This window comes from Polyodon spathula, chromosome 3 (genome assembly GCF_017654505.1).
Source record: "Polyodon spathula isolate WHYD16114869_AA chromosome 3, ASM1765450v1, whole genome shotgun sequence".
In the NCBI taxonomy this organism is placed as follows: Eukaryota; Metazoa; Chordata; class Actinopteri; order Acipenseriformes; family Polyodontidae; genus Polyodon; species Polyodon spathula.
The window spans coordinates 46,425,283-46,441,948 of NC_054536.1; the positions used below are offsets into that span (position 1 = coordinate 46,425,283).

The window sequence follows — 16,666 nt, forward strand, 5'->3', positions numbered from 1 at the left end:
TTCAGTTCTGTTTCCCTTTTTGTGGATCAGTATTACATTTGCAATCTTCCAGTCTGTCGGTACAACCCCTGTGTCAAGAGACTGTTGCATGATCTTGGTTAGCGGTTTGTAAATTACTTCTTTCATTTCTTTGAGTACTACTGGGAGGATCTCATCTGGCCCAGGGGATTTGTTTATTTTAAGAGCTCCTAGTCCCTTTAACACTTCTGCCTCAGTTATGCTAAAGTTATTTAAAACTGGATAGGAACTGGATGACATGTGGGGCATGTTGTCAGTATCTTCCTTTGTAAAAACTTGTGAAAAGTAATCATTTAATATATTTGCTATTTTTTTTTCTTCCTCTACGATTTTGCCATTTGTATCTCTTAAACATTTAATCTCCTCTTTGAATGTTCTCTTGCTGTTGTAATATTGGAAAAACATTTTGGAATTGGTTTTAGCTCCCTTAGCAATGTTCATTTCTATTTCTCTCTTGGCCTTTCTAACTTCCTTTTTGACTTGCGTTTGCAGTTCTGTGTACTCTTTCTGCGTACTTTCTTTTTGGTCCTTTTTTAACGCTCTGTAAAGTGCCTTTTTTCGCTGAATATTTTTTTTAATTGATCTATTAAACCATTTTGGCAATTTAGTTTTACATTTAGATTTGTCTACTTTAGGGATGTAATTGTTTTGCGCCTCTAGTACTACATTTTTGAAGAACAACCATCCTTCTTCTGTGGGTGTTTCCTCTATTTTACTCCAATCTACTTCTGTTAGTCTCTGTTTCATGCCTTCATAGTTTGCTTTTCTAAAATTGTAAACCTTAACTTTAGTCTTTATTTTTGGGGATTTAAAAAACACTTCAAATGAGACCATGTTGTGGTCTGAGTTTGCCAGTGGTTCTCTGACCTCTGTTTTAGTTATTCTATCTTCGTTATTTGAAAAGACTAAATCAAGGCATGCCTCCCCTCTAGTTGGTGCCTTCACAAATTGTGTTAGGAAGCAGTCATTTGTCATTTCCACCATTTCTATTTCATCCTTCGCGCTACCCACCGGGTTTTCCCATTTTATTTGGGGGAAGTTGAAATCCCCCATTAGTATGGCTTCTCCTTTGCTACACACATTTCTAATGTCATTGTATAACAGATTATTGTGCTCACCGTCTGAATCTGGCGGTCTATAGCATGCTCCTATTATTATGCCTTTTGAATTTTTGTCTGTTATTCTGACCCATATTGATTCGGTTTTACTTTCTTTGTCCAGGTTTAACACCTGGGCTTCAAGACTGTTTCTTATGTATAGCGCTACCCCTCCTCCTCTTCTGTCCTGCCTGTCTTTCCTATACAGTGTATACCCACAAATATTATATTCGTCCCCATCACTCTCAGATAACCACGTTTCAGTAACACCTATCACATCATAGTTACCTGTTAGTGCAGTAGCTTCAATATTGTTACATCATATGTAACAAACTATAACATTAATATTATGGGTGAAATATATAAACACATCTCGCTATACAGTACAGACCACTGTAAATCGAGGCTGTGTTTATTGTATTTTGCCAGTATTGCAGGTAAAGTTGTAATGTATGTAGTAGAATAGAGTGAATTAGCAGTACAGCTATGGCCAAAAGTTTTGCATCTGCCTATATAATTAAATCATTTTGCTTCACAGTGTCGAGTGAAGCCTGTAGAATAATTATAAGTTAACAAACTAAATTAAATACCGCTTTGTAGTTTTCCATACTTAATGAAAAACTGTGACATTTAAAAATGTGACATTTCGAAATTCAACATGCCTTAAATACTACTGTACAACTATTGTGGCCTCTGGTAGACTTTTGCGATATTGTTCTGTAGATCCTTTGATTACGTGATGTTAAATTAAACATCTAAATTATGTTAATCTAGGCTTTTTTTTCTTTTTTTTTAATTGTCTCAATCCAAAAAAAAAAAAAAAATGTATGTGATGCAGTAGATGTGCCCATAGCTGTTCACCTCTCTCAGCAAAAAAAAAAAAAAAAAAAGTAAAAACTTAGTAGTTGATAGTTTTCAAGCAAGGACTTTTAATTTTACTATAACCATTCAAATATTTAACGTATAAAATGTAGTACACTTTTAGAATTTTGAATGTTCACACTCATGAACAAAAACTAATACATTGTGTTAGTATAAAAGTATAATTAATAATTAAAAAAAAAAGTTTTCACCAGTTTTTGATCCACTGATCTTTGGTGTATGGAGTCTTATTTCTATCCCTATAATTACATTTCCAAGGTGTATAAGTGGTTGAGAGCACTGTATATTTTATTACTGTCTGTACAAATAATTTTTAAATATAAAAAATACCACTTAACAGAAGTTTTTTTTTTTTTAATATATATCTTTGTTTAGTCCAACAGACAGCCTGTAAAACTGAACCTTCTCACCTGTCAAGTAAAACCAAGTGGAGAAGACAAGAAGTGTTTTGACCTGATATCCCGTAAGTTTGTTACAATATTAACGTGTCATGTTAAACCTAATTGTATTTAAACAAAAAACTGAATGTCTGTGGTGACAATAAATATTACTTGTGTTTCAGAGTGTTCACATATTTTACTGCATGACCTAAGAAAAGTTTTCACTGATTTTGGTAGCTAAGATGCTCCTTTATCGCTTTTTTCTAATTATTATAATTGTATTTCAGATAATCGAACATATCACTTCCAGGCAGAAGATGAACAAGAGTTTGTAATGTAAGAAACTTGATTTATATAATGAAAAAAATAAAAAGTTCTGTTACTCGCATCGATTTGCTATGAATATATAAAGTGTCCGGAATTAAAATAAGAACTTCACATATGAGACAGTAAAGGTTAGATCTAAGGATTTTATTTTTTTATTTTTTTTCTACAGTCTATTCTGATAACACTATAAAAAAATGTTTTTGTCTGGCACTGTGGAACATATTTCTACAAAGTCACCTGCCTGCTATTTAAGTAGTTGGCAGGCATATATTGCAATTTAAATAGGACCAGACGAACATGCACTCTATAGATTTGAATAATTGAAAAACAATCACTAAAAAAGTTGTTAGTGCATAAGAACATCCTACTTTCATTTAATTAATTAATTTCTCAACAATATTTTATCCCTAAACCTTTGATGAAAAAACAAATATGAGTCAATTTAAATAAAATAAAGCTGTTACATTATTAAAACTAACAAAATAAACAGTAGCTCTAATTTTGTATTAACAGACATTACTTAGGTAAATGCTAATTCTTTGTAGATGAGTTGTAGGGGTAAACTACAGGTAAATGAAATCCATTGTCCTTAAGCATGGGTCAATTCATATTCAGTACTTGTTAGTAGTTTTTATTATTGCCTATACAGCAGATTTTCATTGAACACGGGACGTATCTTCTGAAGATTTAAAGAATCTCAAAGTTTTCTTTCTATACATATACTGTAGTTCTAAGAGGTCAAACCTTCCCACAATGTACTCCAAGTCAACTTATTGATGTGTATGAAACAGCTGTTTAAATCTGCTTGTGTTTAGCACTGTATGCTGCACTCTGTACTGTAACTGAGTAGTAAGAGCAACATGTCTAATATGCATGAGAAAATACATTTGTTGTAAATAAAATCAGATCTATTTGCACAGATATGCAGAAACCAAATTTACCGTTGACAGCTGCTTTTTGATTAGAGCGTCCAATCTCTGTTCTAACTGAGTTTAAGTGCGCCAAAGTCCGACTGGAAATGACATTAGTAGATTCACGTGACAAATGCATAAGGGAGGCAGCACCTATGTTGAAAACTGGAAGAAAATGGACGGCAAAGAAAGCTGTGAAAGATGCTAAGGCTGCCCTTCGAATCAGAGATATTATGGAAAGGAGGTTTTGGTCGCAATTCAGCTCTTCCTTCGTGGCACAAGGCAACCCCGGCTCAACGGAGAAAGCTGGTAGTCAATGCAGTGCAAAAGCAGGAGGAGAAGATCAGGTGCGTAAAGGTTGTTTCCCAGGCCAAGCAGGAAGAATGGATGAGATGGGAGAGTGTGGAACAACGCAAGATCGGCTGGCAAGACCTATGGACAATGGAACAGAGCAGGATCAGTTTCCTCATCCGATAAGCATTGATGTTCTCCCATCACCGCAGAACCTAAACCTCTGAGTGGGTGAGGATCCCTCATGTCCTTTGTGTTCATTACCTGCAACATTAAGGCATATTTTGACAGGATTAAAGGTGGGTCTTAGCCAAGGACGGTTTACTTGGCGCCATGACCAGGTGCTGCGATGTTTGGCATTAGCATTTGTAGACAAGCATAACATGACCAATAAGTTGCCACCAGTTCCATCAAAGCATTACACACAAAAGACAATATTCCTCTGTCTAGGAGAGCAACCACCAAGAAAAGGTGTTAAAATCAAGCCTCACTCAGTACAACTGGAAGCTGCTAGAGACTGGAAGATGCTGATAGGTGTTGGTGAACGGCTTATTTTTCCACCTGAGATTATTATCACGAACCTTCGACCAGACATTATCTTGTGGTCTGGATCAGCACACCTTGTTCATCTGGTTAACAGAGTTAACAGTGCCATGGGAAGATGCTGTGGATGAGGCGTATGAGAGGAAGAAACATCGGTATGCTCAAATAGCTGCTGAAGCAGAACAGCGAGGATGGAGAGTCCGAATTTACTCAGTGGAGGTGGGTTGTCGAGGTTTTGTGGCACACTCTACAACGTGGTTTCTCAGAGACGTCGGGTTCAGTGGCCAAGAGTTGCGTTGCACAGTGAAGAACTTATCTGAAGCTGCAGAAAGGAGCAGCAACTGGCTGTTGTTGAGACGGAATGATTCTGGATGGGGATATCAAGCACAATAGAAAGAAAACAATGTTGATGTACAGGTAAGTAAGCTGGGCTGAGCGGAGTGGGGGATGGAGGGGGGTGATGCTGGGATGCCAGAATCACTGTTGAACCCTCTTGAGGTGTAGTGGGCTAGTCAACAAAACACAGAGGATGGAAGGTACCCACTTGAATACCCCAGAGATGTACCCTGCTTAGCTCAATCCAGACTGTTTTATGCTGGGGAGACCAAACTGAGTTGATCCCCGGAGCCAGTATCACAGCTGTTGTGTGTGCAAATGCGTTGGGGAGGCAAAATGAGCTGAACCCTGGAGCCAGCATTACATTTCAGCACTCAACACCAGACAGAAGGATATCTACATCATCAGATGGAAAACAACACAAATGGAAGTCGATGCAGATGGATCACATTAGTTTACTGCAAAGCTACGTCTTAGTTGGTGCTTATCTTGGCGAGAGCCGAGTTCAAATTGCATGAAGTTCAACATGTATTCTCATGTAATGGAAATCTTAAAAATAGGTATGGTCCTTGCAAAAATTAACAGAAGATTTTAATGAGAACTGCTCACCTGTAATGTAATGCTATACCCACAAGATGTCAGTTTTGGCTGAAAATATAGCCTAGTTAGTAACAATAATTAAATAAGCAGCCATAACTACAGAATATTAGCAGACATCTATGACGTAGTACTCACTTGTGGCTCATTCAGCCATTCGAACCCTGTTCCAACCAGGTGCTAATGGCTTGATTGAAATAAAACAGGCTCTGAACTGTTGAACTGAATAATTAAGGACTTTGTTTATTTATTTATTTATTTATTTATTTTTAAAAAACATTTTAAATGTCATTAATGTAGTTGGATATCTGTGTTAACCAACAATAAAGAAGAAGCTTTAAACATGGCATTCCGGGGGGAGCAGAGCACTGGTGAGAACAGCTTAGAAGATCTTACTAAAGCCATTATTGAAGATGTTCTGAGAATGCCTGGCAATGAAGTATGCTGTGACTGCGGAGCCCAAGGTAGGAAGTCATTTATTAAATTCTGTTTGTAAAACTGTAAACTAAAAAGAGAGAAATAATCCTCATTTACTCATGTTCTCAATATGTATATTGTTTACCCTACTACGTCTGAAAAACATCTCTGCATTTATTATGTTAATACACAAAGTTCTCCCCAGGCTTCTCAGCCAGGCCGCCCAGTTGCAAAACCCTTGCAGATGCTACTATGTCTTTAACATTAAGGATTGATTGTGCTGCTAGCAGACAAGATCACTTGTGCACGCTGAGTGAAAAAGAAATCTTGGAACCACATGACAGCTCTGTTACTTGACACTACATTTAACCAATCAGAGAGTTGAAGGGATGGGTTTTCCATTTTTAGCACTTTGAGAGGCTGAAATGTTAAAATGTCTTTTCGATGCAAAATAGTGACAATGAATGTGGAAATGTGGAAAAGAGAATGAGGAAAAATGAAAAAGATCAACTTGATATAGTCAATGAAGAGCAACTTCATATTGGAAGAATTCTTTGTCTTATTGTATGTTTATAGTAAGGCCGTTTTATTTTTCTGTATTAAAAGTGCATACAAAACAAAATATTGTGATGGTGGGTATGATGTTATGTTGGGGGGAAAAATGGAAATGTATTTTTACAGCAAGGAATGATGTGCAAGCTCTGCCAGAAACATAAAAAAGATTACAGAGGATCAGGGGGTAAATGGAGTAGTGGAGCCTGTGTATGAATTAGGGTAGATTATTATTCATTAGAAAATGATGGAGTGCGATAGGCCAATCAGCTTCCAGATCTAGCGGTCTTCTATATTGCATAGATGCCCGCTGGAACGTTGAAGTGCTTAACTGTGTATTAAATTTTAAATCAATCTACACATACATACCAGCTTTTCCCCTTTGCATTCTAATCTGCAACTAATCTGATAACATAAAAGCTACATAAACATTGATACTTTCTGACGCTAGTCTACAGATAAGCGAAATGTCTGTGACTGGACACCGTAATGGAGGCTCAATTCGCAGCTACTAAATCAACAGGGAAGACACGATTGGTCCACAGTTCTGTCATCGGCTGGAACCAAACAACACCCTCCCACAAAATCAGCCAGTGAAACTGCCAACCCTGTTTCAATTCTTTCCGCACCAGCCAATCCATTCCCTTCCTGCTTGAATGATGCCCCGCCTCCAACAACAGTTTCGGACAGTTTCTAGTCCGACTCTATTCTACACAGACTATTCAACAATCCTACAGTTAATTTATCTGGCAATGTCATAATAATAATAAAAACTGTTTTCTCGATGTGTATGTCGTTTTTCTATTCTAATTATGTTAGGGACTATTTTCTTCAGCAGAATGTTACCAGGCGAAAATCAGAAGTTCAAGGTAAATATAGGTTTTAAAGTTGTTTTTTTTTAAAGAGAAAATTTAAAAAAAGTAATTTTCTAATAGCGATAGAGTCCTCTCGATGAAGCGCTACCGTGTGGTAGATGACCTTGACTTTTATTAGCGCCCTCGTCTACGGCTCGGGACGCATAACTACAGTCGTGATCATTGTGACAGAAATACAATGAGTTCTGGTTGTAAATCTCCCTCTTGACCTGTGAGGGTGCTAAATAGATAAAGGAGAAGTCTCTGGATGGGATGGTCTGACAGGCAGTCTGAGCAGTTTTTTGCTGCTATGGGGCAAAGTCCCCTGATCAAGCGCTGTCTAAGCAGCGGCTGTCCAAGTCGATAGCAGACACAGTCATGACTGCCTATGAGTTGGCCAACTTGTCCCCTCTAGAAAAGCTCATTGTCCATTCCACCAGGGGCCTTGCAACTTTGTGGGCTTTATTCCAGGGTTCATCTGTCAAGGACAAATACAATGTGGTGGTGGGAACTACTGCACTTACCTTCACTAGGTTCTACAGGCTAAATGTTGTGGATCCTCAATCCTAGTGTTAAGGGAAGCTTCCCAACCGACCCTTGCAACACAGATATAAAGGTGAAATTCTCTCTCAGTTTTTCATCCTAGCTAGTTGTTACTAGGGTACTGAAGTGGTGACGTTCTGCAATCATGCCCTTGTGATGGTTTGGGTATACTTATCCATTCAGTAATGGTTACAGTTTGCATACATTCATAGGTTATTATCTTAACCCTGGTTCCTTCAAGGTCGCTGTATCCATTATTCGCAGCAGGCTTGAAGGAAGAAAAATTACGCTAAGATCTGTGTGCGCAGTCCATTTGATCCCTCAGGGGCGGGGTCACAACTGCATCACAGGCTCAAAGAGCAGCTTTGGTATACAATATTCAGGATTCGGATCTTTAGGAGGTAAATACCCATTTAGTAATGGTTACATTTCAATTTCAGGGAACCAGGGTTACAATGATTTATTTATTTATTTATTTATTTTTTGAGAGGGGACAGGGCAAAACCCTGCTGATTTTAAATGTGTTGCATTTTGTTGTTCATAATTTTAAATTTATTGTTTGCTTATTTTAGAACGGGGTACTACCCACCCCTGTGCATATTTTGTATTTCTCCCCACTGTATTTGTTTTGTATTTTTGTTATGAGTTATTTATTTAAAAATGTGATGGCGATAAAGCTGTGTGTTTGTTATTGTATGGTAGCATGTGACCATCTGTGGTCTGTTTGATTAATTGATTGTTAATCCGGAGATGGTCAAGTGTATAAAAGCCTGCAGCTTTCTGTGTTCTGGGTTCGGAGAAGGAACATGTGCGAAAGTGAGATGGGAGAATATTGAAATCAAAAACGACACTAAAAATAAAACTAGAGTAGCCTACAGGATCAGTGAAGGAGATTGCCTAGCCTGACTGAGGTATTGTGTTTGTGATTAGTTTTGTTTATTTTACTATGCTCTCTAAGAGTTGTTTTTGTAAAAAATATTTGATTTATTTTTGTTGCAATAAAAACGGAACGCAATAGCTATTCCATCGCAGTACCTGTCTGGGTGGTCTGGGTATGTCATCACCCTTGGCTACAGTCAGTAAGAAATGTAATTATTGGTGTAATCAAGGGGATACTACCCTCTTGTGGTGGGAAAGTAATAGTGAACTACCCTATCCAGTCATAATCTGGACAGATGCATACTATATGTTGTGTTATTTTCATTCATTTACAAAATGCATCTCCTTTATAATGTATCTGTTCTTTCCTTCCTTCCCTCTTTGTGCTGCAGATCCTAAATGGCTGTCAACTAATCTGGGCATTTTGACATGCATAGAATGTTCTGGAACCCACAGGGAAATGGGGGTGCACATTTCAAGAATCCAGTCTATGGAACTTGATAAACTAGGAACTTCTGAACTCTTGGTAAGTAGCTTTACTATATTTCATATAATATTTCATAATTTAATATTCATTATCAAAATTATAAAACACATTGCAAACAGTACGTGTTGTTGGAGTAAAACACATGCTTAAAATATTTAATCACATAGGAATACTTTTAAATCAAATAGATTTTTTTTTCTGTTTAATATCCTATTATGTGTGTGTTGTAGGGATTTAATCGATTAATGATTAATAACATCTGTGGACTTTAATAGATTAAAAATAATTGGTCTTGTCTACCTGATTTTTCTTTTTATTCAATGTGTTTCTTTCAGAAATCAAAAAGTGAACAGCTATATCATACTTTTTCTTCAGCTAACTAAAGTAAAATAGCCCTCAATAAATTACATTTTTCTTCCTCTCAGCCTAAATATATACAGTGCCTATAGAAAGTCTACACCCCCTTTCAAAATTTTCACCTTTTGTTGCCTTATAGCCTAGAATTAAAATACATGTCCTACCCCACAACTTCCAAGTGAAAAAAATATTCTAGAAATTTGTGGAAAATTAATTAAAAATAAAAACTGAAATAGCTTGGTTGGATAAGTGTCCACCCCCATAAGAACATTAGAACATAAAAAAAGTTTACAAACGAGAGGAGGCCATTCGGCCCATCTTGCTCGTTTGGTTGTTAGTAGCTTATTGATCCCAAAAACTCATCAAGCAGCTTCTTGAAGGATCCCAGGGTTTCAGCTTCAACAACATTACTGGGGAGTTGATTCCAGACCCTCACAATTCTCTGTGTAAAAAAGTATTTTCTGTTCTGAATGCCCCTTTGTCTAATCTCCATTTGTGACCCCTGGTCCTTGTTTCTTTTTTCAGGCTGAAAAAGTCCCTTGGGTCGACACTGCCAATACCTTTTAGAATTTTGAATGCCTGAATTAGGTCACCACGTAGTCTTCTTTGTTCAAGACTGAACAGATTCAATTCTTTTAGCCTGTCTGCATATGACATGCCTTTTAAGCCCGGAATAATTCTGGTCGCTCTTCTTTGCACTCTTTCTACAGCAGCAATATCTTTTTTATAGCGAGGTGACCAGAACTGCACACAATATTCAAGATGAGGTCTTACTAGTGCATTGTACAGTTTTAACATTACTTCCCTTGATTTAAATTCAACACTTTTCACAATGTATCCGAGCATCTTGTTAGCCTTTTTTATAGTTTCCCCACATTGTCTAGATGAAGACATTTCTGAGTCAACAAAAACTCCTAGGTCTTTTTCATAGATTCCTTCTCCAATTTCAGTATCTCCCATATGATATTTATAATGTACATTTTTATTTCCTGCGTGCAGTACCTTACACTTTTCTCTATTAAATGTAATTTGCCATGTGTCTGCCCAGTTTTGAATCTTGTCTAGATCATTTTGAATGGCCTTTGCTGCTACAACAGTGTTTGCCACTCCTCCTACTTTTGTGTCGTCTGCAAATTTAACAAGTTTGCTTACTATACCAGAATCTAAATCATTAATGTAGATTAGGAATAGCAGAGGACCTAATACTGATCCCTGTGGTACACCACTGGTTACCACACTCCATTCTGAGGTTTTTCCTCTAATCAGTACTTTCTGTTTTCACATGTTAACCACTCCCTAATCCATGTACATGTGTTTCCTTGAATCCCAACTGCGTTCAGTTTGAGAATTAATCTTTTGTGCGGGACTTTGTCAAAAGCTTTCTGGAAATCTAAATAAACCATGTCATATGCTTTGCAATTATCCATTATCAATGTTGCATCCTCAAAAAAATCAAACAAGTTAGTTAGACACGATCTCCCTTTCCTAAAACCATGTTGACTGTCTCCCAGGACCCTGTTACCATATAGGTAATTTTCCATTTTGGATCTTATTATAGTTTCCATAAGTCTGCATATAATAGAAGTCAGGCTTACTGGTCTGTAGTTACCTGGTTCAGTTTTGTTTCCTTTTTTGTGGATCGGTATTACGTTTGCAATTTTCCAGTCTGTCGGTACCACCCCTGTGTCAAGAGACTGCTGCATGATCTTGGTTAGCGGTTTGTAAATTACGTCTTTCATTTCTTTGAGTACTACTGGGAGGATCTCATCCGGCCCAGGGGATTTGTTTATTTTAAGAGCTCCTAGTCCCTTTAACACTTCTGCCTCAGTTATGCTAAAGTTATTTAAAACTGGATAGGAACTGGATGACATGTGGGGCATGTTGTCAGTATCTTCCTTTGTAAAAACTTGTGAAAAGTGGTCATTTAATATATTTGCTATTTTTTTTTCTTCAGCTAAGATTTTGCCATTTGTATCTCTTAAACATTTAATCTCCTCTTTGAATGTTCGCTTGCTGTTGTAATATTGGAAAAACATTTTGGAATTGGTTTTAGCTCCCTTAGCAATGTTCATTGCTATTTCTCTCTTGGCCTTTCTAACTTCCTTTTTGACTTGCGTTTGCAGTTCCATGTACTCTTTCTTTTTGGTCCTTTTTTAATGCTCTGTAAAGTGCCTTTTTTTTATTGATCTATTAAACCATTTTGGCAATTTAGTTTTACATTTAAATTTGTCGACTTTAGGGATGTAATTGTTTTGCGCCTCTAATACTACATTTCTGAAGAACAACCATCCTTCTTCTGTGGGTGTTTTCTCTATTTTACTCCAGTCTACTTCTGTTAGTCTCTGTTTCATACCTTCATAGTTTGCTTTTCTAAAATTGTAAACCTTAGCTTTAGTCATTACTTTTGGGGTTTTAAAAAACAGTTCAAATGAGACCATGTTGTGGTCTGAGTTTGCCAGTTGTTCTCTGACCTCTGTTTTATTTATTCTGGCTTTGTTATTTGAAAAGACTAAATCAAGGCATGCCTCCTTTCTAGTCGGTGCCCCCCTTATAATAGCAATTCTAAATTAGCTCAGGTGTAACCAATCGCCTTCAAAATCACACACCAAGTTAAGTGGCCTCCACCTTTGTTAAATTGTAGTGTTTTGTAGTTCCTGTAGGTTTCCTGTGCTGGATAGTGCATTTCAAATCAAAGACTGATCCATGAGTACCAAGGCGCTTTCAAAAGAATTCCGGGACAAACTTGTTGAAAGGTACAGATCAGGGGATGGGTTTAAAAAATATCAAAGGCCATGAATATCCCTTGGATCACCGTCAAGACGATTATTAAGAGGTGGAAGGTGTATGATACCACCAAGACCCTGCCTAGTTTAGACCGTCCACCCCAAACTGGATGACCGAGCAAGAAGGAGACGGATCAAAGAGGCTACCAAGAGGCCAATGGCAACTTTGTAAGAGCTACAGGCTTTTATGGCCAAGACAGGAAAAAGTGTTCATGTGACAGTAATATCCCAAGCACTCCACAAATCTGGCCTGTATGGTATGGTGGCAAGAAGGAAGACATTACTCAAGAAAGCCCACCTTGAATCTCGTTTGAAGTATGCAAAAAAACTTCAAACGAGGGGCAAAAAGTGGCAAAAAGTTTTGTGGTCTGACAAAACTAAAATGGAACTTTTTGGCCTAAATGCAAAACATTGTGTTTGGCGCAAACCCAACACAGCACATCACCCAAAGAACACCATCCCTACTGTGAAGCATGGTGGTAGCAGAATCATGTTATGGGGATGTTTCTCAGGGACTGGGGAACTTGTCAGGATAGAAGGGAAAATCAATGGAACAAAGGAGGAAAACCTGCTGCCCTCTGCAAAAAGCTGAGACTGGGACAGAAATTCACCTTTCAGCATGACAACGACCCAAAGCACACAGCCAAAGCTACACTAGAGTGGCTAAGGAACAACAAGATAAATGTCCTTGAGTGGCCCAGTCAGAGCCCCGACCTAAATCAAATAAAAAATTTGTGGCATGACTTGAAGATTGCTGTCCATCAATGCTCCCAAGGAACAGTTTTGTAAAGAAGAATGGTCAAACATTGACAAATGTACGTATGCAAAGCTGGTAGAGACCTATCCCAACAGACTCACAGCTGTAATTGCAGCCAAACGTGCTTCCACCAAGTATTAACTTAGGGGGGTGGAGACTTATCCAATTATGATCTTTCAGTTTTGTTTTTAATATATAATTTTTTTCTCAATAAAAACTTTTTTTTCCCCCTTAACAGTGTGGAGTATGGTGTGTAGATTAGTGGGAAAAAAAATCCTCATTTAAATACATGAAACTCTGAGGCACTGACACAACAAAATGTGAAGAAAGTTGTAGACTTTCTATAGGCACTGTAACTGATGCATAGTTCACACACCCTAGTCTCGTATCTTGTAAAGTGCTTTGTGATGGTGGTCCACTATGAAAGACGCCACATAAAAATAAAGATGATGATTATTATTATTATTATTATTATTATTATTATTATTATTATTATTATTATTATTATTATTATTATTTTAATGATTATATACTAACACAAATGTTTTGCTTATCTTGCGATATCTTTACATGCTTAATAACTAAACTATTCCAGTAAAAGTACTGTACATCTGAACAAACTCAAGACCGAGTTTCTCAAGTAAGCTGTGAAAGCATACCAATGTTGCACATAATGTTTCATTTATGGGTTTCAATGCACAGGGCAGCACTAATGTTCTTCCCAACTTTACTTCAGAAAAAAACTTTTCAGAAGTACTTTTACAAGCAGATGTAACAGATGTTCATATAGAACACACACACACACACACCAGAATTATTCTGGGTTTAAAAGGCATGTCATATGCAGACAGGCTAAAATAATTGAATCTGTTCAGTCTTGAACAAAGAAGACTACTCAGCAACCTAATTCAAGCATTCAAAATTCTAAAAGGTATTGACAGTGTCGACCTAAGGGACTTTTTTGACCTGAAAAAAGAAACAAGGACCAGGGGTCACAAATGGAGATTAGACAAAGGGGCATTCAAAACAGAAAATAGGAGGCACTTTTTTACACAGAGAATCGTGAGGTTCTGGAATCAACTCCCTAGTAATGTTGTTGAAGCTGACACCATGGGATCCTTCAAGAAGCTGCTTGATGAGATTCTGGGATCAATAAGCTACTAACAACCAAACGAGCAAGATGGGCCAAACGGCCTCCAATTGTTTGTAAACTTTCTTATGTTCTAATATAATATTAAATAGGAAAAAAAAGGATTGTATCAACTATCCCTTTAACCCCATTTTATCATATAGTCATCTCCTCACAGCATGCAGTTTCTATTGTATTACTTACCTTATCTTTCATTAGGTGCAATTATCTTGGCCTTGGGACAATATGTTTTACAATATACATTTTTTGAAGTGTGTTCAGTTATGTTGTGTAACAGCATGAGCTGTATTGCTGTCAGAAAGAGATAATACTGAAGTATCTTTCTTTTTACAGCTGGCCAAGAATGTAGGAAACTATAGTTTTAATGAAATTATGGAAGGAAACCTCCCTTGTCCTTCACCAAAGCCCACTCCATCAAGTGATATGTGAGTAAAATAAGTTTAAAAGTACATTACCTTTAAATGCAAATTAGATAGACTTACCATATTCCTTCCACATTACTTGGCATGTTGAAAAATATGGGGGTCTGATCAGCATTTCCGATCTGTCCAAGGTGGTACTGGTTAGAACATAGCCTAATAGCGAAACGCTGAAAATATAAAAACTTCTCTTCGAATTCCTCAGGAAGCTAATGATGCTTCTTTGCAAATGGCTGCCTGCATGTCAGAGAGGATTCGAGATTGTGCAATGATGTTTGTTTGTCTTTTCTCAGCAGTAAGTCATGTTGCTGTTTGTGTATTCGGGCAGTGACGTCTTTGTTCATCTTTTGTTGGCGACTTTAATACATGCTATTTTTGAAAAGAACATTTCGGTTTAAATATTGTCTTAAATTCAAAGAAATATGGTAATTGGAAAACATTTGAAGCTTTTGGTTTTAAATTTAAATAATAAATTCACACACAGTGTATTTTAGTTTGTGACACAATCAAAGCCGACACCTATGTCTTTATAGTGTAAAAGTGTATATCTTAAAAATATTCAGGAACATCATTTCCCTTTGAAGTACGAAATGTAACCATTACTGAATGGGTAATGGTTTACATAATATGTTGCATACCTTTTACACATGAATTTGGCAAGCCAGACATCTTTATTAAGTATTACAATTTTTTTTATATATTGACAGAATATATATATAAAAAAAAAAACTGTTTTGCATACAAGAGAATACTGTAACATCCTGAATTATCCCAGTTGATTATAGTCTATGCAGATAATTGCAGTATGTTTTCTTTTCCAGGACTGCACGTAAAGAATTTATTAATGCTAAATATGTAGATCATAAGTTTACCAGGAAGACCTACATATCGGAAGCAGCTAAATTGAATGAGCTGTCTGATGCTGTTAAATCCAGAGACTTACTTGCACTAATTCAAGTCTATGCAGAGGGGGTAGAGCTGATGGAGCCACTGCCAGAAACTGGACAGGTGAGGCATCCAGTTTCTAAAATGCTGAATGAATCAATAGTTGTCTTCCCTATTATTAGCTGGAGTAGACGTTTTCATTTTTCATTGTATATACTGGAAAGTATCTTTAGTATTGCGATTATTGACAACTTTACAATTCTGAAGAAGGGTAGCAAACAGTTTAAATGTAGACAATGTAAATGTAGTAATGCCAGCCTCCAGTAGCATGTTACAGTAAGAATCGATTGTTGTGAATAGCATCACGTTATAGTCTGTTCTTCAGGAAATTTGTCTTTGTCTGTCTATCAAACAAAACTTGTGAATTATATCTTGTCCCGCTGATAAAGTTTCCAGAACTGCAAGTTGACAATGTTTGCGAGATTTCCTTTGCCACTAATGCCATCTTTGTATCCTGTTTGCTTTTCTCTATATTAGTGAACAGAAAAACAATGTATACTAAGACTAAAATAAAACACAAGTTTGTACTGTGTAAAGTACTGATTTGAGCCCCTCCACATTGAAGCTCTATATAGCACATACATGCACATCTATTCATTGCATTTGAAAGTCTTGTTTTATTGGAAAATTGGGAATCTTGTTTTCCAGGAGCCAGGAGAAACAGCACTTCATTTCTCAGTGCGGACTGCAGACCAGACTTCACTTCACCTGGTTGATTTTCTTGTACAAAATAGGTAAGAGCAAACAGATGGTTTCTCCATTGATCTTTATTTGTTGTTTTGTTCAAAATGTTAGACATGAAGTCAGCATTTTAAAATATTGTTTCAGATTTTTAAACAACAGATCCCATAACAAATAAGGGTTGTAGAAAAAATATTTATGTTCATTGAACTCAAGTTGTTAATAAACTTATTTTCTAAGTGTTAAAGGCTGTTAGTTTCTCATTTATTTTACAGATTTACAGCAGTGCTGGCTCCTAGTCTGGCCCATACATACTTGCAGTTTCAAAGTATCCCAGAAAAGTGCTAGAACTTGAGCTGCATCTAGGTCTCAGTAAATAATGATTAGGGTTGCTCAGCCACTCCAAGTCACATTTTAAGATCTAGATTTGTATTTAAGTGTCTTCCATTAAATGTTATGT

At 36.9% G+C, this 16,666-nt stretch overlaps 1 protein-coding gene across 5 annotated transcripts in view; it reads left to right on the forward strand.

Annotated features, from left to right (window-relative positions):
• Positions 1–16,666, forward strand: part of LOC121313126 (arf-GAP with SH3 domain, ANK repeat and PH domain-containing protein 1-like) — a 259,165-nt gene that overhangs the window by 168,184 nt on the left and 74,315 nt on the right. For all 5 annotated transcript variants that reach the window (XM_041245320.1, XM_041245316.1, XM_041245315.1 and 2 more), the window contains 7 exons: positions 2,373–2,460; positions 2,665–2,713; positions 5,683–5,846; positions 9,020–9,153; positions 14,495–14,586; positions 15,402–15,588; positions 16,174–16,259. In XM_041245320.1, coding sequence (XP_041101254.1) covers positions 2,373–2,460; positions 2,665–2,713; positions 5,683–5,846; positions 9,020–9,153; positions 14,495–14,586; positions 15,402–15,588; positions 16,174–16,259 — 800 coding nt within the window. The remainder of the gene's footprint in view (positions 1–2,372; positions 2,461–2,664; positions 2,714–5,682; positions 5,847–9,019; positions 9,154–14,494; positions 14,587–15,401; positions 15,589–16,173; positions 16,260–16,666) is intronic.